The sequence below is a fragment of the Agelaius phoeniceus genome, chromosome 5 (genome assembly GCF_051311805.1).
Source record: "Agelaius phoeniceus isolate bAgePho1 chromosome 5, bAgePho1.hap1, whole genome shotgun sequence".
NCBI lineage: Eukaryota > Metazoa > Chordata > Aves > Passeriformes > Icteridae > Agelaius > Agelaius phoeniceus.
In genome coordinates this window covers 9950760-9971662 of record NC_135269.1, presented here as the reverse complement: position 1 = coordinate 9971662, position 20903 = coordinate 9950760, and the positions used below count along the sequence as shown (strand labels likewise).

The following is a 20903-nucleotide window of genomic DNA, read 5'->3' as shown; positions in this document are numbered from 1 at the left end:
GGAGGACAAGTTGTGAAAGAGAAGGTGGTAAGAGCAAGTGGTTGGAGGAGATAGCAGAGGGGCACTGGAACAAAATCTGATATTTTTCACCAGAAGAATGTAGTCTATACTGCATAGTTAATGTTAATTACAGTAGTAGTAACAGAGGGATGTGCATGGCTTTAATGCATTTTTTAGAACTGTGTAGCAGCACTGTCAATGTTATGATAAAGTATGACTGTATTAGCACAAGAAAGAAAAGCTCCTTTTTTTAAACTCACATATGTTCTCCCAGTTTACTGCTTGAAACAAAGTAAGGGAGCCATATTTACTTCCTTTGGGAAGTAAATGCCTGCCATGCTGATAACTGTTTCTGCAAATAAAGAACTTTATGCAAGAAGTAGTCCTGCAACATTCACTGTATTTTCTCATGAGTGAAGTTTAATGTAGGTGCGTGGTATTTTAAAGATCAGGAACAAATACTGACAGAATATAACAAAATTCAACTGTCAATGTGAAGCTGTAAGACTTGGTTTCCGATCAATTTAAATTATAATGATTTGCAAATATATGTTTGTTGTTTATATATTTGCAGCTTGCTTTAAATTTCTTTTCAAAACTGTGCTGAATTATGAAACTTTTTGTTTTTGCTTTTTTTGATTCTGTTAGCATCTTGGAGACTTCACAGTATCTCTTAGTGATGTGTTGGAAACATGGAACTATTTGTTACATGACAAACTGGGGTTGAGTGAAAACATGAAAGAACCTGAAAATTATGGTGATGTGAAAAAAGCCTATCATGCCTTCTTAGCAAGAAGCAATATGTTAGATTTAATAGACATATATCGGAAGTGCTGTAGTCTTGGACTTTTAGCTGAAGATGAAAGCATATACCCTGTAAGTATTATGTTTATTTGACCTCTTATGTTGTTTTGACATATTTTTGCTTTGTTATGGATTTATGACACTTCTAATTATACCCTGGACCTCTGGATTATTCACAACTTTAGGGAAGTCCTTGAGTTCAAATTACTAAATTTTTTAAAGGGATTTTAAATTCACTCAAAAATTATTTCTCTATTGTCCTGCTGGATCGTGAGTTCCCACAACTCTTCTATGAATGACTCCTTGCCATAAATTAGAATGAGAAATAAACTGAAGAGATTTAACAAAACTGGAACAAAGCTTAGAAATTTACATGCCATGGAGTTTTGGTTGTATGTTGATGTGCAACCAAAATATTTTTAATGATTACCCTTTTGAAAACACCATGGGTTTTAAACAAAACTTCTGTATAATATATGCATTTGCATGTTAAGGTTTTTTTTTCAGAAGTTCCAGTTCAGCCACTCAGTTACAGCTCTGTTGTAGTTTATTGCAGGTCTTTTGTTTATTTGGGAGTTTTAATGTGTTTTCTCTTCCTCCCACTTTTCATGGGGAAGATAGAGAACTTAGATGAGTTAATGAGCTCTTCCTGAACTTGGCATAACATATTAGTGTTCTCCAAAGTGTAAGCAGTGGTTTTTTAGTGCAAGTGTATAACATAACTGTTTGAGATAATTTCTAAGTTCATTTTAATCTTGCACTTCATTTCTCTACAAGAACAGTTGTACTTCTGAAGACTAAAACTAAAAGTAGACTGTAAGGGCTGTGCTGACTTCAAACACAAGCAAAGTGACTGGTTTACACCAGGTTTTACACCCACTTTTGCTCTCTAGTAATCTTCATATTTAAGTTTATTATGATCTTTTTATTAAAGGTTCAACTATTGGAATTTATTTCTGGTGTAATGAATGCACAAGAAAATGGTTCTGTTCTTTCTACTCCTACACGAATCAACAGACAGGACAAGGAGCATGTGAAGGTAAAAATTATTTTTGTCTCTTGTAAAGTTCTGTATCCATTGAAAAGATGAAATATAACATAGTTTTACTTTCCAGTGATTGTTATTCACATGTGGGTGGGTTGAAAAAAAAAAAAACCTGCATATCCAAATTCTGTATCACTTGAGTATATCGTAGGTGTGTGGGGGGCTATGTGCTGAAATTTATATTCTGGAGGGCAGTCCAGCATGACAGGCCCTTGATGTAGAACAAATTTTTCTACAAATAACACCATCACTCAAACATTGTTTTGACTGAACATTAAATAACTGAAGTACTCTCCTTTGATTTCATTTTATTAGCTTGTAGTCCCTTACATATGAAGAAATCTGAATAGCCACTGTAGTGGTAGCTGGAGCAAAGCAAACAAGGTTTGGCTGTCCCAATAGAGGACTTGAGGACTCTCTCCCTTTACCCTTTAAACCACCACAATAAGAATCTCTGGGTACTTTCTAGCAGTGTTTGAAATGCTGTAGCTTTAGTCATATCCAAACTTGCTTTTCTCATAATAAATGGCAATTTCAAAGCAAACCTTGGGTATAACTCAAAATATTTCTGGACAAGGAAATATTTTCTGAACTGAGGTTTTCCCCTAAACAGCACTTCTACCACTAACACAGTGGCTTTCTTACTGCTTTGACTTCTGCAGTAAAAATATTCTTTGCTCTCTTTTCCTCCTCTGGGGACTGTCTTTGCAGACTATCACATGTACATGTTTGGTTTTGTAACATATTTTTTGTTGTTTATGTACTATGGTATGAGAAGATATTCCATAGCAGGTATAAATTTTCTTGTTATATGTTCTTCTGTTAATGGCCTCTTTTTTTAATTTATTTTTTTTCTTTGCTTCCAATAAAACTGCAAATTCTTCTGTTCTGGGGCTGTTGTTCTCACAGCGTCTTGAACAGTGCTGCAATATTAGCAATTACAATGTTATATATTGGTTATGTGGGTGGGGCTGGATCACAATTTTTGTCCAAACTCCGTCAGTGGAGTTTCTTTGATTGAAATTCCCTGGAAGCCAAAAGAAAAAATTACTGAATCTGTGACAGAGCTGGCAACTGGTTTAAAATCTTAGTCTTTTTGAAGCTAGTGGCAAACTCTTATGTGGTTTAATGGTACTAGCATTTGCTTTGAGATAGAAAAGGGATGTCTGTGGGGAGGTTTCTAAACAGAGATTTATAACCAATTTTAATAACCCTCAAACACCTTGTGAATATTCAAGTACCAAATATGCAATTCTAACTTATTTATCATGTTTGTTTTCATCAAGACTCCCAGAATCCTCATGCATAAAGTAGCATTTTGAAATGATGCAAGGTGAATTAATATTCTTCCAAAAACTACATCAGTACATGTCTAATTAACTTTAAAATAAAATGAAACATTATTTTCAGCAGCAGGAGGACCAATTTGTGTGATGTTTTCTCATACAGGTGGCAGTCCTGGCAAAGAAGTCTGTCTGTTCATATTTAAGCCTTTTGGTGAATTCTAAGGATGATCTGGCATTGGCTCATATTTTAAATGTTCCTGACAGAGGACTTGGTAGAGAAGCTTTCACTAACATCAAACATGCTTCACAGGAGAGAAAAATGTCCATTTTTCTGGTATGTGTGTCAAAGGAATCTTCCTGGAAGTCAGGGCCAATAAATTAGATCTCTAAACAGAGAATATGGCTTTAATCTAATAAGCAACACTGATGTTTGCAAGCTGAGTCCAGTACCACCAAGAACAGGATTTTTAAGCTGAAAAGACCATGAACAGGATTTTAAAGCCAAAAAGACAATAGAATCTGTGGGGAGAAAGAGTTTCTTGTTTGGTCAGGGGATCTCAAGGTGGACAGTAAAAATAGTTTGTGTGTATCTTAAGAGTTCTAAAATGGGATCTTGCTTTAATTGTCAGCAAAGAACCATCTCAAAAATAGGTGAAATAAGGCAAATAAGAATTCTTTCTCCAAAGAACCACTGTAGTCCCTCATACTCAAAATAGTAATTGAATTTTGCATGCAGTGTAGCCTCAGTGCAGACAACAGCAGTCTGAGTTTAAAAACAGTATGGGTATGTAGTCACTGAAGCAGCTGCATTCTCAAACTTTTATTGTTGAATAAATATGGAAAAGTTGTGAAATCTCAGTTCCAGGTTTAATTATTTTAGCTCCCAATGCTCTGTTAACATTGTGTAAAAAGCTGTATGTGTTTGGTCTGGATTTACCATGTCTTCTTCACAGTTGCCAGAGAGGAAACTTCTCTACTGTGTAAAGAAGTCATCTTTTCTGGCATCTGTGTCTTGTAGAAATCCTGAAAATGAGAGTATTTTCCATTGGGAACGCAAAGTCCTATGAATTGTGTACTTGATCCATAGGAAATCTTTAGCACAAAGACAGGAATACTGGCAGGTTTACTTTCTGTGCTAGTTATTCCAGTTTTTCTCTTTCCAGCCTTAAGAGCTTTATGATTTAGCTCTGTACTCTGAAATTAAAATTTGTGTGTAGAATTAACATTACTGCATCCATGTCAAATTGGATTGTTATCCTTACTTTCACCTTCCTGGACAACTGCTAGGGGTTTTGTTCTTACTGTTGCCTTAAAATTTTGGGGTTGTACTCTAAGGTATGCTTTTGGCACATTTCTGTTGTCTTACAGCGTATAAAAATATGTGGACACTTTCAGAATGACAGAAGCCTTAGCTGTCATCATTTCTGATAAGATTTGAATATAAATTATTTGCATCTCTGAAAATTGTTATAAGCTGAAGTCAACGTTTACATGCTTATGTTAAAATTGTCCTTGGGTCATAGAGAGCCCTCAGAATATAAGAGCAGTTTTTGTGAGGCCAGCAGGAGCATTTGAACGGCCACAACAACAAAAGAGTTTTGTATGATGATTTAATAAGTTTTTTGTCCTAAGCTTTCAAGAGGCTGATGTAAACATCAAATTAGTTTGGGTTTTACTTTGGCTTGTGGTTTTTTTTTTTTTTTTAATACTATTATTCAATTAAAGTATTGACCTTGAAAATATTGAGATGTACAGAGCATGTTTGATTTCAGGGAAATTATTTCTTCCCTGAAATCAAACTTCTAGTTATTATCAATTATCTAATTATTATCACTATAACTTCTAGTTATATCTTCTAGTTATTGCCAGCCAGCTTTTACACAGTTTGCAGACCTGTAGGAAAGGCTCATTTCAATGTATATACAGTCCATGTCTGTCTGTAGTTTGATATTTCTGGCTATTTCTCCTAATAGATGGCAACATCCTTTATCCGGACCATAGAACTTGGAGGAAGAGAGTCTGCATCTTCTTTGTATGATCCTTTGAGAGCCCATGTAAAAGGGCTTTCCAACTTTGTTAATTTTATTGACAAGCTGCAAGAAATTGTTGGTGAAATCTTAAATACAAGGTAATAGATTTTTGTCTTGGTGAGCCCCTCCTTTTCTTGGGCTTGAATAAAAAGAGCAAAAGAAAATCAAATAATTTACTCACTAAGGAATTCAGAGTAAATGTTTAAAGATTAAACCCTATTTGAAAATATAATTGAAAAGCAACTGGAGTAGGCTTATGAATTTTTGGGGTTTTTTTAATTGAATTTTTATCAAATCTATGTATGTATGGTGGTTTGGTTACTTCCCTAGTTGTAAATGAAGTTATGAAGATTTCCAACTTGAGTCTGGTAAGTGCATAAACTGATATGTGCATTACTTCTTGCTACTTAATTCCTTCCTTTTGGCCATTTCATTCTGTTTACCCTTCTGTAAAGGAGTCTTTATTGCTGCTAAAAAATGACAGTGTTTCTTTTATTTTTGCTATATAAATGAAGCATAAGAATTATTTCTTAGGGAGCCTCTGGTGGAGTTGCTGATTTTGATTATGTTTGAAGAACTGAAGTTAGTCTTTTGGGCAGGCTTATAAATTTGTGATTAATTAGAGAAGTGTAAATGTAACACAGAGGTTTGAATTGGTAAGTACTGGCATTATTACAGAGAGAAGAGCTATTTTCTTAAGCTTCATCGAAAATAATTTTGTCATTTATAATCAGTAATTTTTCCATACAAAACTTTGGCAAATCAGCTATAAGAGTTCTGTCCTTGATACTAAAGAATTTTTTTTTCAGGTTTTAGTTGAGTCTAATCCTCACAGTGGAAAACAAAATGTTACAAGTAAGCATTATTTAAGTTAATGTTCAGTTTCCAATGAAGCTGGAAGTGGGAAGTATTTCTGAAGTTGTTTTGCAGTTTTGTCTTTTCTATTCTGTTTTTTATTCTTTCATTTCAACATCCTGTATGCCAGAGACATACTGTCTGTGCTGTTGATTAAAGAAAACTATTTGCTCAACATATAGAATATGCTATTTTTCCTTTGTTTAAATCATATCTGGCACTGTATATTGATAAAAAATGAGAAATGGAAAAATATGCATATGCACGAGCTTTTTAGGATGAAAAGACTTTATCAGGTGAATACAGTTCAGAAAAGTGTAGCATAAAATGCTGCATCTTGTTAATTACTCTTCTGTTTAAAAGAGAATGTTTAAATGTGAGAAAAATCATAGTGAGATAGTTGCTGGGAGTTATCAGCTTCTCACTGGGTGAATTGTCCAGAGATTGGAAATGCGTTTTAGCACTTCGATATTTGTTGTGTAGCTTACCCTGCTGCAGCTACTGTGCCATTTATTGTGGGGTATAAGTATTGTTAAATTGGCTGTACACGTGTAAGTGTTGCTGTTTGTCTTGCTAACCAGGAGTGGAAGGTGGCTGTACTGTGCTGTTTGTAGCACCTCTCGTACTCCACATGGCCTTTATACTCTTGCAATGTAAAATATGTTTTTCATCTGTGTATCTATAGATATTTTCAGGTGTTTGCTATGTCACATGGATGAGGACTGTCTGTGTGTCCTGCCTGTTGTTGGCAGTTCTAGAGGATCCACTTCTGTGCAAAAAACTTTTTCTAGTTCTGTTACTGCTGCGAAGTAAGTAGGGATTTCCTTCCAGAGGGAAGGAAAAGGTAGCAATGCAGCAGAATCCTGAGTTACCTAATCTATAGAAGCCTGCTGAGAAATAAAAAAGCAAGCTAGACAAACCTGTCTGCAGCATTGCTCTTTCTCTGATGCAGAGGTTAGCCAACCTGCAGTAACCAGGTCTCTGTATTGGCTATGCCACAAGAAAAATGCTGTGTTTTTTACTTAATGATTAGAAATCTGTTCTTTTAGTTCAAATTTGTTACAGTGGATATCTATGAAACTTGTAATTGCACAAAATACAAAGTAGCCAAATAAATGGTGGGTCACTGTGGGATGCATATTGAAAAGAGGCTTTCTTCATCTGCCTGATTCCTTTGCTTTGGGAATCTAGAAACCAAATTGAAGATCTTGGACAGTGGTGGGAAGTGCTCAAGAATATTTTGAACTTAGGAGATATTGTGCAACCAAGTATCTGTTAACCTATGGAGAATAACAAAAATGTTTCTCATCTCCCCATCATTCAGTTGAGAAAGTGAATGGTAGATTGGATTAACAAAGGGAAATCTTTCAAACAGAGTGGAAGTTTAATGAAACTATGATGGTTTGGTTCAAAGATGGCACTCCTGATAGCAGGAGAAATGGAAAGACAAAATGAAATTTGGTAGTTTCAAGGTGTATTCACTGAAGACAGCATTCCTACAAATCTCTGGCATGTTGAAATTGTTTGCCTGTCTTCATTCTCTAGATGTCTAATATTAGAAGGCATCACTAATCTTTCAAGAATCAGTAGCATGAGTATTCGTGACATTGGTTGTGCTGTAAAACTTGTAATGCTAAAACTATTTATAGATTAGTGTGTATAAGACTTGGACAATGTTAATACAGTAAATGGAGAACTTGGATGTTCTACTTTTTTACACCTGCTTCTTGACAAGGAGCATAGCAGTGTTGTATTTGTCAGTGGAATGGATGATTATTAAACACATTAAGATCTGAAAACTCTTTCCTGCTGGCATAAATGAAAAGCTGCACTTCCAATCCATCATTTTGGAAACCCTTTTCTTTTAGGCCAGAAGAACTCCTGAAATGACTTTTCCCAAGTTTGTTTAAAAAGCGTGACTTAAAATTGGAGTACAGAAACTCATTTGTCACGCTGGTTACTGTGCTTGATGGTTGGTAGAGGGGCATGTGTGTACCTATACACAGACGTTAAAATCCCCACTAATTTTGCAGAGTAGCAGAGTTGGGAGGTTGGCAGCTTGTTTTCCCCTCAGCTGGGCGCTGCCCTCGGCGCAGGCAGCGGCCGCTGGGTGTCACCATCGCCCAGCTCACACCGGAGCCGGGTCCCGCTCGCTCCGGAGCGGCTCCGCATCGCGGGCCCCTGCAGCCTCCGCAGCCCGCTGGAGCATCGCACAGCTCGCCTCCACCGTGTGGACTTGTGCTCTCTGCTTCCCCTCGACAGGGAAAATGCTCTTTCTTGTATGCTTCCTTTGGGAAGGCGATTGCATCTCGAGGTGCGGTAGTATTCAGGAATAGAAAACAAATTGGACTCTATCTAGGCTTGTCCTGAATGTTTGAGTTAATTGGACAGTGTTCAGACAGCCCTGGAGGTTTGTGGTCCAAAGTTGCTGGAAAGTTGTGCAAGCATACGCAAAACATTGTATATAGGATTGCTTAAATTTAGGATTATAGAATAATTCAGGTTGGAAGGAACATCAGAAAGTTTTTGGTCCAACATCCCACTCAAAGCAGGGTCAATTATGGAGTCAGCTCAGGTTAATCAGGGCTTTATCCAGACAAGTTTTGTACAGTCTCCATCCTTGGAGGTTTTTAATCTCCCTCTTGGCAGCCTATTCCAACTGCTTTTGTCCTCACGGTGAAAAGTTGTGGGGTTTTTTTTCTTATATTGAGTTGGGACCTCTCTTCTTTCAGTTTATACCTATTGTCTTTTTTCACTGCCTGTCAACATGAGTCTGGCTCCATGTTCTTGCTTGCCACCCTGTAGGTATTGGAAAGCTGTTAGTAAATCCCCCTGAAGCCTTCTCTTCTGCAGCCTGAACAAGCTGTTCCCAAAGCTGCTTCTCACAGGGCATGTCTGCCTGACCAGCTTGGCAGCCCTCTGCTGAACTTGCTCCAGTTTATCAGTGTCTTTCCTGGACTGGGGGCCCAAAACTGGACACAGTATTCTAAGTTTGGTCCAACGAGTGCTGATTAGAGAGGGATAATCACATTCCTCAGACTACTGGCTACGCTACTGTTGATGCAGCCAAGGATACTGTAGGCCTTCTTTGCTGCCAAGGCATGCTCCTGGCTTGCAGCTTGCTTGCTGAACATGCACCAAGGTTTTTTACACAGAGCTGCTCCCCAGCCTGTATCATTGCAAGGGGTTATTCCTTTCCAAGACTTTGCATGTCTTGTTGAATTTTATATGGTTCCTGTCAGCCTGTTCCTCTTGTCTGTTTAGGTATCTTTGCGTGGCAGCTCTGCCCTCAAGAGCATTGACTGTTCCATCCAATTTGGTGTCATCTGCAAACTTGATGAGCATGTTATTTTAGAGAGTCACTGCCAAAGGTAATAGGAAAAAAAACAGGTTTCAGGATAGGCCCCTATGTTACTCCATTGTTACAACATGTTTGCTACCTTCTGAGCATGATGATCCAACCAGTTGTTAACTCCTCTAATTATCCATCCATCCGACTGTAACATCGGTACTCCTATGTTGAGAGTATTCCCTGACAGTATTGATAAGCCTTGCTACAATCAAGAGAAATAGCACCCACCATTCTCCCCGGTCTGCAGATCCAGTCATTTTGTTAAAGGGAAAAACAGATTGGTTAGGCATAATTTACATTTGATAACTGCTTATAGTTACTGGCTGCTACCTAATCTTTCATATGCCCAGATATGTGTTCTTAGAAGACTTTGCATTATTTTCTTGAGGAACAAAGTGAGTCTGATGAACTTGTGGTCTCCCAGACTATCCTTACAGGGTTTTTTAGGTGGTATTTTTTTTGGGTTTTTTTGCAATTATTTTCTTTTCTCCATTTGTCACCCTGGTCACCCTGACTTTTCAAAGATGATATAAGGTTCTCTTATGAGGGTGTTTGCCAGTTCTATTAAGGCTGTTGGATGCAATCCATTTGGTTCAATGTTCTTGAACATAGTACTGTCAAGTGAAGTCTGATTTGATCTTTAACCACTGCTGGCAGCTCTTTTCTGAAAAATTACTCTAATCAGACTGTTGGTAAAGACTGAGGCAAAGAAGGCACAGAGTACTTCTGTTTTATCTGTGCCCACACTGTTACAAAATCTGCCTTTCAGCAAAGGTCCCTCATTTTCTTTGTTCAGCAGGTGAAGCTCCTTTAACATTCCTTGTAATTGTCAACTTCAGCTGAGCTTTGGTTTTCCGGATAATCCCTAAATGCCCAGGTGATGTTTTTAGATCATTTGTAATCTGTCCCTTCTTCACCATTCTTTGTGAAGCCCTTTTGCATTCAAGCTCTGTCATCAGTTCACTGTTTAGCCAAGCTGGTCTGCTGATATTTCTGCATATTTTCCTAAGTGTTGTGATGGAATGGTCCTGTGCTCGTAATATTATTATAGTGTAATATAATTTATGTTATTATGATTAATAACAGCTTGCCTGAGCGCCTTTGCCTTTTAGAACTTTCTCACAGGGAATTCAGTGGCTGCTCATCAAGACTTATTCTAGGAAGAATACTTGTTTACTTTTATAGCAACTTTGTCACCAGACTTGCGTAGCAAAGCTTGGGATGGAGAATATGAAGAGTCCTTCTAATTTCTTCCAATGAGCTGAACGAGAAATTTTAGCCAATACAGCAAAAGTAGCAGCAACAAGATGGAAAAATACTCTGCAACAGGTTGCTTTTTTTGCTGTGTTTTTGTTATGGATATAATAATCTGAAGCTCCAAAGGCTCTAAGGAGGAGTCTTCACTTAATTTTGGTATCTGTCAGAAAATTAGATTAATAATCATACATACATTGCTGGAGGTGGAATTTTTGAGTACTGTGAGTGCTCTGATATAGTTTTTTTCCTTTACAGATATATTTAAAATCTATGATTTTATGTTGATAAACATAAAATCATATCTATGCTATGATTTGAAATTTTGAAATCTAAGTGAACACAAACTGCTATTTTTTTTTTAAATTTATGCTTATAAGAAATAAGGCTTTAGATTTGCTTTAAAAGCACATCTACTGCTCTGTTAGAAATATTTGTATAGTATTTCTTCCTAGACACATTTTTTCCCATTCTTTTACCCAGGTAGATGGAGCTCTAGTTGGCATCTTGTTGCTTTGTGTTTGAGAATGGAATTACTGCTACTCTCTTTCTATAGCTCTAAATTAAAAAATTGGAGAACTGAGCAGTTGTTGTCAAGTTATAAAGCATCTTTTAAATCCATAACGAGGAAAAAAGGCTGTGATCTCCTCCCACCCTATGATTACTGGGTGTTTGTGATTTTTTTTAAGATACTTGTTCCCACTACCTAAGTCAGATTGCTATATATTTGTCATCTATTTTTTACCTCTGTTGAAGTTGAATTGAATGAATGATAATGTTAACATTAGTATAATGGAATTTTGACATATTCTTTTTTGTTCTTGGAATAGACTTCAGGACTCTGTTCTGCTTTTTATCAGGTTTTGAATATTGTCCATATCCTCAACATTTTTTTCCTTGTTTTTGCTATTTTAAGCTTTTCCAAAAGAGATGTATTTTCAGAAAATAAATAAAAGTGCTCCTGCATCAGAACTTTTCACACTATGGCCTGAGTTCTGGAGGGAGAGCTCTTGCCATTGTAATTTAGATTTTTGGTCAGCAGAGGAGCTTGTTTATATGACAAGCTCAGTAGGAACAAAACAGACAAAGTTTGCTATTAGTTTCTTATAAATTAGTTACTTCTGCATAAGGAAAAATTGTTTGATAAGAAAAATGAGATAGAAAAAGATAAGGTTGGGACTCAGATGATGTAAGGCAAAAGGGGTTCTAGGGGGCACAGGATCTGTCAATATTTTTAGTAGAAGAAACCAGTGACAGAAGATCAGATTTGCCAGTGCCTGGGTAACAAGTGGAGTTTTTATATTGCACTATTTTTTAAAAAACTCTTTAGAAGCCCTGGTGCAAATAATGGATTTTTAACATATGATTCATTTTATCTATATGTAGACATTTGTTTTTCTCTAGCTATGAGACAGGTGAATTCTGCTTGAGCTGTCTATTGTTTTAGTGCTCAAAAAGCTGAAGAAGGTAAACCACTCCCTCTGTCAGTTGGTCAAAAATAGTTTTGAATTTTCATGCTGATGGTCACATTTGGACTTGACTGGATCCATTCATTTGACAATTGTCACTGTTCTACTGACTTCAGGCATCTGTGTTTAAACATTCTGTTGGACGGTGGAAGGTGGTTGTTTCTAAAGTGTTTGGGGTTTTCTTCCATTTATAATGACACTGGTGAATTTCCTTTGGTTATTTCTATCATAGAAAAAGAATTTGGTTTTCTGGTTGAGTTTTCTTTCAGTTTGTACCTTTTGAACAAAGAAATGTTGCATGTGACTCTGAACAGAATCATATTACTAGCTTTTTAAAAAGTGTTCTTTTACAGCCTCTGCCATAGTGGCAACTGATGACAGTATTTGCTGACTGGATTTGATAAGAGTCCTCCTTCAGTTTAGACTGTGGATGGGATGATACTGAAGCACTTTATCCTAGAGTAGCTTATCTCAGTAACCTGTGATCTGAATGGAACATCACAGAAAACCTTTTAGCAGGAGCACTGACTAGAAGGGATAAGGTCTTTCCAATTGCCTTAGACAAATGGCATTGCTTTAATATATCAAGTTCATTCTTGAATTCAAATAGTTTTTTTGCTTCTCTTTCAAAATTAAAAAGAACAAAAGTTCTTTTTTTGCTGTAAAAATTATCTTAAGAGATGCCATGTAATTCCATATTTAAAATAAACCTTTGTGGTCCTTCTAGCTGTTAGGAGCTGCAAAGTGGATAGCAGTTTCCAACTTTATTTTATTCCTATAAAATTTTTTATATCAGATATTTTAAAGTTCATTCAAGTTCAACTATCTTCTGAGTAATATAAATCTATGAAAGAGTAATAACAGAGCAATCTGTAATAGGGTGTCATCTTGGTAAAATAAACAAAACCCCAAACTCCCCAGGTGCTTTTTTACCACATTTTCCTTTTATCATCATGCTTTCAGTTAATCTTTTTGAACTTCACTAGAAACGGATCTAATAACTAGATTCACCATTTTATATCTATGAATATATATATATACACACAAATATATGTATGTCCAATGACACAACACAACTTGTGTTCTGGTGTAAAATGGCATAATCTGTGGCAGGGCATTTCAGTGCTAATCCACACACATTGAATCAGCATTTTATGTCTTGGCCTGTTGATATAAATTCTAGTTGAAGTATAAATAAACTTTTCCTTGCTCCAGTTAGTACTCTGTATATCTGATAGGAGACTGGAGCTCTTTCCTGGAAAAGAAGGAATATGGGGAGAAGAAGAGATTAAATGAACTTTGTTTCTACTAGCAAATATCTTTAGTTGGCATTGGGCAATAGAGGCAAAAAAATAATCTTTCACAAAAATATTTTCTGTTTATTTTTTCCCATTGAAAATCTATGACTCTATAATTGAGTTACATGCAGAGCAAAGCATTTAAATTAAGGGCATGCTTATGTTAATTAACTGTGCTGGTGCCCAGTACTAGTTGTATAATAATATTTTTTTCTTCCAGGATACATATGGGTATAAATGTGTGGAAATAATAAATTTATTGTTTATTTACAAGTAAGTTCAACATATCTGTAGACAGAAATAACTGAACCAGGTTTTCACAGGGAATTTTAGTCAATCCCTTCACCTGCTCATTAGTCTTGAAGTTCTAGGTTTAGTTCTCATTTAATACAATACTTTTCTCATTTGAAGGTATGATTTTGGAAAATATAAGTTTAGGAATGAGGAAAACAGATCAGTCTGGCAAGAATCATCAGGAGACTTGGCTGCAGTTCCTATATGCATCTCTGAAACAGAACTCTTCTTCAACATTTCTCTCCCCTTACCTCTTAACAACTTGCAGTGGATTTTTTTTCCCTCCCTTTGAACTTTTAATTCTTGTGTGGTTGAATTGTGGGGTTTGGAGAAGTGGTACAATAGATTTTTTTATATTTTTTAAACTGTCGTTTCCAAGATCTGGATGGGTCTTGACATGCCTACAGAGAGACTGGACATGGTAATTTTTCTTCTGGCCAAGTGCATACGCTGTGCTTAAATTTTTTCAAAGCATAAGTTTTTCTGTTTAATGAAGCCTGCAAATCTAATGTGAATTGTATAATCTTTAGTCTGTAAAAGTTGAAGTTGAGAATTGTGTGGAAATATTTGGTATTTTCCTGTTTAAAAAAACCAACAACAATTCCCCCCCAAAGTTTCATGTTAATATCAGGTTTTTCAAGTTATTTAGAGGAGTCTTTTTCAGCCAGAATAAGCCAAAACAGTAAGATCTCTGGCCCAGTTCCCTCCATGTATTTTAAGTGGAAACAATATAAACAAACTATTTTTCCTCTGACTCAATTCCTATTTTTATCTAGTTCTGCCCAATTATTTTGTATTTTATAAGAATGTAAACATGAAGAGTTTTATTTGATGAAGGTTCTCCCAACTGGAATTCTAAAATTTATCTTCAGAATTTAATGTGTACAAAGTACATCTTCATTTGCAGTTGCAAGGTCTCCTTTTAGGGTAAGCTGGCAGGACCATGAAGGAAACCTGTAAGTTTGGAGGAAGCTGAAACCTGAGTCATATCACTCTTGGCTATATGATCTGAAGTAATGAAGCCATTGCTTTGGGGTATTGACAGAACTGTCACTTGCAGCATCATAAATGTACTAATGTACATAAATGTACTAAAAATTCTACTGTAGGTGCCAATAACTGCTCAAAACAGCTCATTTCTGCTTTGATGTGAACTGCAAACCTTATTTAGGAAAAAAAGAAGCTTTGGGGAAGAGATGCATTATTATATAGGAGAGCTGAGTGGTTCTTGTAATGCTTTATTTTCTTTGCCCAGGACAAAGCAATGGTAGAACATAGATGCTGTTTTGTTTAGGTACTGGAAAAAACTGTTAAGCTTTTAACTCAAGGAGCTTATTCTCTTTTTCACAAAATCTTAATTAAAGTAGTCAGACACATGTGCTGAAGAAAGAGATTAATGGAGTGTGCCTTTATAGCTAATAGGGAAGTTCATGTGGTCTAATCACTATCTATTTGAATAAAACTGAAAGAAGATTGGGATTTTGAAGCACCTTCACAAAGCACAGAAACTCAAATCTAATGGGATATTAAACAGGAATGCGTATTTGAGTGAAAAATTTTGTTTACACTTAAGAGTTTGAGCAAAACTGTACATACAGGTTTAAAGAAAGTACTTTTCTTTGAACCTCTAAGGAGACATTAGTTTTGTATTGCAGCTCAGAGTATTACTAAACGCTGAATTCATTACCTTATAATTATTTTTTTTTAGCAAACTATTGTGTTAAACAATACATCTATGCTGCTGTTTGATTTGAAAGATCAAAGCTGCTCTCTCTGATGAGCAGGGAAGGCTGGCCATGTTCAGCATTAATAGGTGTACTCAAGTGTTGCCAAGATTAATGTGGAGATGACCCTGTGCCTATTTTCAGAATCGCAGGGGGGCGAATTCTGTCAACAGTGAAGATGCATTTGATAAAAGGCCGAAGCAATGGGGATCCTTTCTGTCAGGCAGTAGAGGAAGCTGTACAAGACTTGGATTTGAAGATTAAAAATATTATCGATTCACAACAGGAAACCTCGACTGCTAGCACTACTGGAGTCAGTCCAGCACGGGTAATGGGACTTCTTTTGTTCTCTTTACTGTTTAGCTTTATAAGAAAGCAAAAATCTTTTGCCTGTTTTGGTTTTTTTTTACATTTTTAAAAGACTATCTATAGAGTATGATCTTTTTCCTAACTGTGTAAAAGTAGTCAATTCCGCTACGCTGTGATTTTAAACTTGTTGAAAGACTTATACTTGAGGATTACACTGTGGCTATCAAAGAACTGATTTACATAAACTAAATTTCTTACCTTAAAATTGCAAGTAAAATACTCTTCAAAGCTTAATTTGGTTGTGCAGTTATTATAAATTTAGATACTTATTAGTGTCAGATTTGCCATTAATTTCAAAGCAGTAAATCTATAACAAATTTCCAAACAAAAGAACCTCATGAAAGTAGAATTAAGATTTGAGAACATGTATCAGTCATTTTTTATTAAAATACACAGTTTTTAATTAGCACAGCATCAAGTATTTCAAAGGGTAAGGCCTTCAAAGTAAGGTTAAATATGTAAGAAATCTAAAGCATGGTAAAATGTGAGTGGGAAGGGAATTAAAGCCCCAAACAATCATGTGTAAGCTTTTCTCTTTTAGTGTTTCAAGACAGTAATGAAGCTATTAATGACTTTGTTTTCATGGAAGGAATCAGGATATTTAAAGTTGTGTATGTCAGGTGCTGAGGGCATAATACAAGATTTCTGTTTGTGGTTCATGTACTGTGAATCTACTCAGGTTTAGATTATAATCTTTTTGTGATGAAAAAATCAACCAACTTTAATTATTTTATTTTACATAATTGATGTATAAGATATCTAATGTCATTTGTTTTTCTAGCAAATTGAAAAAAATTATAGACATCTTCAATGTGTTTAGAATTGTTAGGATGCTTTGTTTTGTGAAGTCATTGTATTTATGCCATGGTAGCAAAAGATTTTGAACAAATTTTAATCAAACCTTCAGTATCCTTTTTCTTTTTTAAGACAGGTAAAACCAGCCAGACTCTATTGGCTAGTTAAGCTGGTTTAAATGTGTGTTTCCACTGAGTATGTTGGATATATATTTCAACCTCATTTTCCTGTTTGCTATGAATATTTGTTCAGTGTATTGCCGTGTTTCCCTTTCATGTCCTTCTATTTGTTTCTCTTTCCCATATGAGAAAATTATAACTATCATCAGGTCTGTCTTTATTTAGCTACTTGTGTTACCAACAAAATTTTTAAAAATCATGTAGATCATTATAAGCCAGGTAAAAGCATTTTATTAAAACTTCATTCTTCAGAGAAATTCACTGTTGCTTTTCCAAAATATTTATTGCTTACTGTTCTCCAGAAATTCAGTCTGATGACTCTGTAGGAATGTTTAGCAGTATCCTTGTTGAGGCAGAAGATGGCAAAGATGGTTGTATCCTGATGATGTGGGGAGGACCTGCAGTGGAGAAGTTCATGAAGGGCTGTATCCCCTGGGAGGTATTCCACATTGAGAAGAAGAGGAAGAGTGTAAGGAAGAAGCAGCAGAAGGGACAAAGTGTTAGGAACTGGCTGCAATCCTCATTCCCCATCCCCCTGTGCCATTTGAGGGAAGGAGGTAGAAAAGTTAAGAAGAAGAAAGGGATCCCATTATGATTAAATGTCAATAAATTAGATTAATTTCATAAAGTCAAATCTCTTTTGTTTATGATGTGTAAGTGAGGGATCTGGCCTCATGTTACTCCCATCAGCCTTTTTCAAGATTTTTTCCACTTCCTAGTCTGTTTAGGAGGAGGAAGGATAGAGCAGCTTGGTGAGCACCTGGCAGCTAACCAGGGTCAACCAGCACAGTCCTTTGGGGGGCCTGAGGAATTAGAGATAAGGACAGTAGTTGAGAGAGGTAATGGGCAAATGTGGACTGAACATTGGTAGAGAACAGACTAACTGTGGGGAAACTTATTTTCTTGTAATTGTGGAGGGATGAGGGGTAGAATGTGTGTAAATTGTTTGCCTTTGTCATCATCGTGTTTATTTTGGTGTGGGGAATTCTTTTGATTGATTTAAGTGAAGTCTGCGAAAATTGTGATGAATTTGTTTTAACAATTATCCTTAAGCATATGATTCAGAGAGCTGAAGTGGGAAAGGGAGCTTAGACAAATGCTAAATAGTGATACCAAATGGCATATTTTAGTGGAACTTGGTGTGGAGGAACCACTTGGTGTGGATGTTACTTAAACATATGGAGGGGTAGATTGCCTTTTGTATGAAAAGAGAAAGAAAAATTGAAAAAGTCCAATATTAGTTTTTCAAATTAATTCAACCTCTATTGGAAATTAGAGCATCTGTGTTGTTCTATTTAAGATCTCAGGACAGAAGACATTGATGTTCTGATTCTTACATAGAGCTTGGGGGTTTTGTTTTGATTTCACTTAATAAGAAAGCCCCCTGATGCTATAGTTATTCAGAAAAAAATGATCTATATTCAGTTCAAGTTTTGGTTTGATAGGCTTTTATTCCTATGCAAGAGAATAAATAATTCCTTTGAGTGCAAACTTAAAATATGATCTTAAGTGTAGAGGTATGATCTTAAGTGTAGAAAATTATGCCTCCACTACCTCCTGCTAGGGCTGATTCCTCATAAAATGTACCTGAAAAGTGTAACTTCATTAGAAAAATATTTGCATTTCTCCTCGCAGTGACAATTTTCTTCCATCATTGCTCAGTTTTCCTGCAAATACCTGGTTTATAAGAATCTAGAGCTCCAGGAGAAGTTATTACTTTATGCAGCAGGAAGAACTATTTTATGTTGAAGCCTGCATGAGTGACTAATAGGAATTATGATTTATTTCTTCCTAAGAAAATTACTACTGTAAATGAAGTCTGGCTGTAACCATTTTATTTTAAAAAATAATTTGATTCATGATTAGGCTTATTTATAAGCATGATTTTTTTTGTCTTACCGAGCTCTTTTTGTTGTCTTACCTAGAATTCTTATTTTGCCTTGGACTTTTGTCCATGGTTAGTACAGAGAGTAAGGCTCTGGTGTTGTACTTGAGATTTCTGAAAGTTATTTCTATAGATTTTTTTTTTCTTTGTGTATTATCAGTCAAGATGATGCCAAGTTTGTACTCCTTGCATTAAGACAAATTCACAATGGCACACATGACATTTAATAAAAATCTATGTTATGGTGATGTAATGACTGAAGAGGTTCAGCATAAATTTTGAGGAAATTAAATGGTACTGAAATAGGCCAATTCTATAAAGCCAAGTAACAACCATTTCTGTAATTGCTATTTCTAGCTATTGATTATAACTTATAGTAGCTGACTGACATGTGTTGCTATGGTTTCTTGAAAGCTACATACACTAATTGATGTAATCAAATAGAGAGAAAAATAGAATTTGATCTTTTCAAGACTGTGTTTAAAAGCAGTTAACTGATTAGATAAATGCAGTTCATTGCTTGTCTTGCCCTTCAGAATAAAGTCAAAGTATTCAATGTTTCTGTGTATTTGTAAGAGTGCCTATAGTTTTTAAATAACTACCACTGTGTATTAAGCCCTAAATTTCTCTGTGGAATTCCTAGTACCTTCAAAGAAAAATATAGCAACTTTCAAGATATTTTAAGTCCCACAGTGGCTATGGATTTCTCCATCTGTACTGCTGACTGTTGCATTGAGCACTTCCAGATGCGGACTGATTTTTTTCTTTAAGGAATTCTTTATTCTTGTGGAAAATCGTGGGGAATTCACTCAAACAACAGGAAATTATGCCACGTACCTCTGTTGTCAAATCTTGATGGAAATCTCACTTTTAACCAACTGCTTTAGCAGATTGTTAGTCAGAGTGGTTGGACTTCACCAGAATGTGTTTGTGTACCAGAAAATAGAAGGTTCATTTCTGCTGCACAGTTTCAGCACAGGTTTATATATTTTTCTGTGATTTGCTCATCAGTGTGTACATGTAGCTGTCAGTGATCTAAACTCCACTAACTACTTGGGATGAGAAAAATTTTCCCGTGGAGAAATTCTGCATAAATTCCCCGTACTGCAAAAGGGAAGGAGGGCATTCTCACACCTTGTGCTGATGTAGATTGATTTTGGAGCCGAACTATTGGCCTGGCTTGATGAACTTTGCTGTTTTATGTTCCCTTTTCATTTACTTTCAGCCAAAATTGCATTCCATAAATCATGGCACTGCATATTATGGCAGAGATACTGTAAAAGTCTTGCTAGTTCTTCTGGATGAAGAAGCTGTCAGTCCTCCTACCCAGAACAAAGCAGATCTGTTGTGCGACAATGAAAGCTTAAATTTGTGTGGCATCACCTCTGTTTTGACACTCTTCAGGTTAGTATTAGGAGGTTGCTTTTGTTGTGTTACTTTGTTTGTGACTTTTTTAAGGATCTGAGTCTAACAAAGCATTGATGTTACTTACACAAAGCAAATAACCAGCGTGCGGTCTGCTGTGAGATTAGACGTAAAGGGAAAGCAACTTTAGAACAGTTTCAAGTTTTCAGAAGTTTTCTAAGTCTTCATTTGTATTTATTTTCAAGATAGTTCTGTAACATGGCTTTTTTGATATAGTACATTTCTGGGCTGCACAAACTCTATGAAGGACACTGGAAACCCATTTCTGTGGGCACTGACAAAGAAACTCACCTATCCATGCACTGAAGAAGCAGTGATGATTGATTTGGTCACAGGTCATGAGGAATCATCAGTTGTTGAAAAAACAGGATGCTGAGGATTTGGTTACAAAGAATCATTGGTTACAAAGAGGATTCATGAACCAGACCAATAGTGTAGACAGTAACATGATGGAGCTATTTTGAAGCTATGTATTTTGGCAATTAAAATAGGAGAATCATTGCAAGGCTGGCAGAAATTTTGCACCACAGACAGGTAGAAATAAACAAAATAAAGAACAAGATAAACAAACCAAATTTTATTTATGAAAAATTGGACAAAATGAGCTAAATAAATAATGAATTATTGTTGAAGAACCTGTCCTCATATGCACATTGATATGCCATGACCTTAAACAGAGAAGTAATTACTTACATATGCATAGGTTAGTTCTTATTTCAAGACAAAAAACTTCCCCTTTATATGCATCATTAATTTTTTTCATTATAGGCATCAAATTTTTTCCTTGATGTATGTAACTGCTTGCATAATGACATGTAAGAGAGTGGAAACATTTTGTG

General features: G+C 35.9%; 1 protein-coding gene across 4 annotated transcripts in view; it reads left to right on the top strand.

Annotated features, from left to right (window-relative positions):
- PARPBP (PARP1 binding protein) overlaps positions 1-20903 on the top strand; it is a 42404-nt gene that overhangs the window by 8262 nt on the left and 13239 nt on the right. For all 4 annotated transcript variants that reach the window (XM_054631466.2, XM_054631465.2, XM_077178270.1 and 1 more), the window contains exons 2-7: positions 649-876; positions 1739-1843; positions 3299-3469; positions 5109-5263; positions 15556-15739; positions 19865-20043. In XM_054631466.2, the coding sequence (XP_054487441.2) occupies positions 649-876; positions 1739-1843; positions 3299-3469; positions 5109-5263; positions 15556-15739; positions 19865-20043 (1022 nt within the window). The remainder of the gene's footprint in view (positions 1-648; positions 877-1738; positions 1844-3298; positions 3470-5108; positions 5264-15555; positions 15740-19864; positions 20044-20903) is intronic.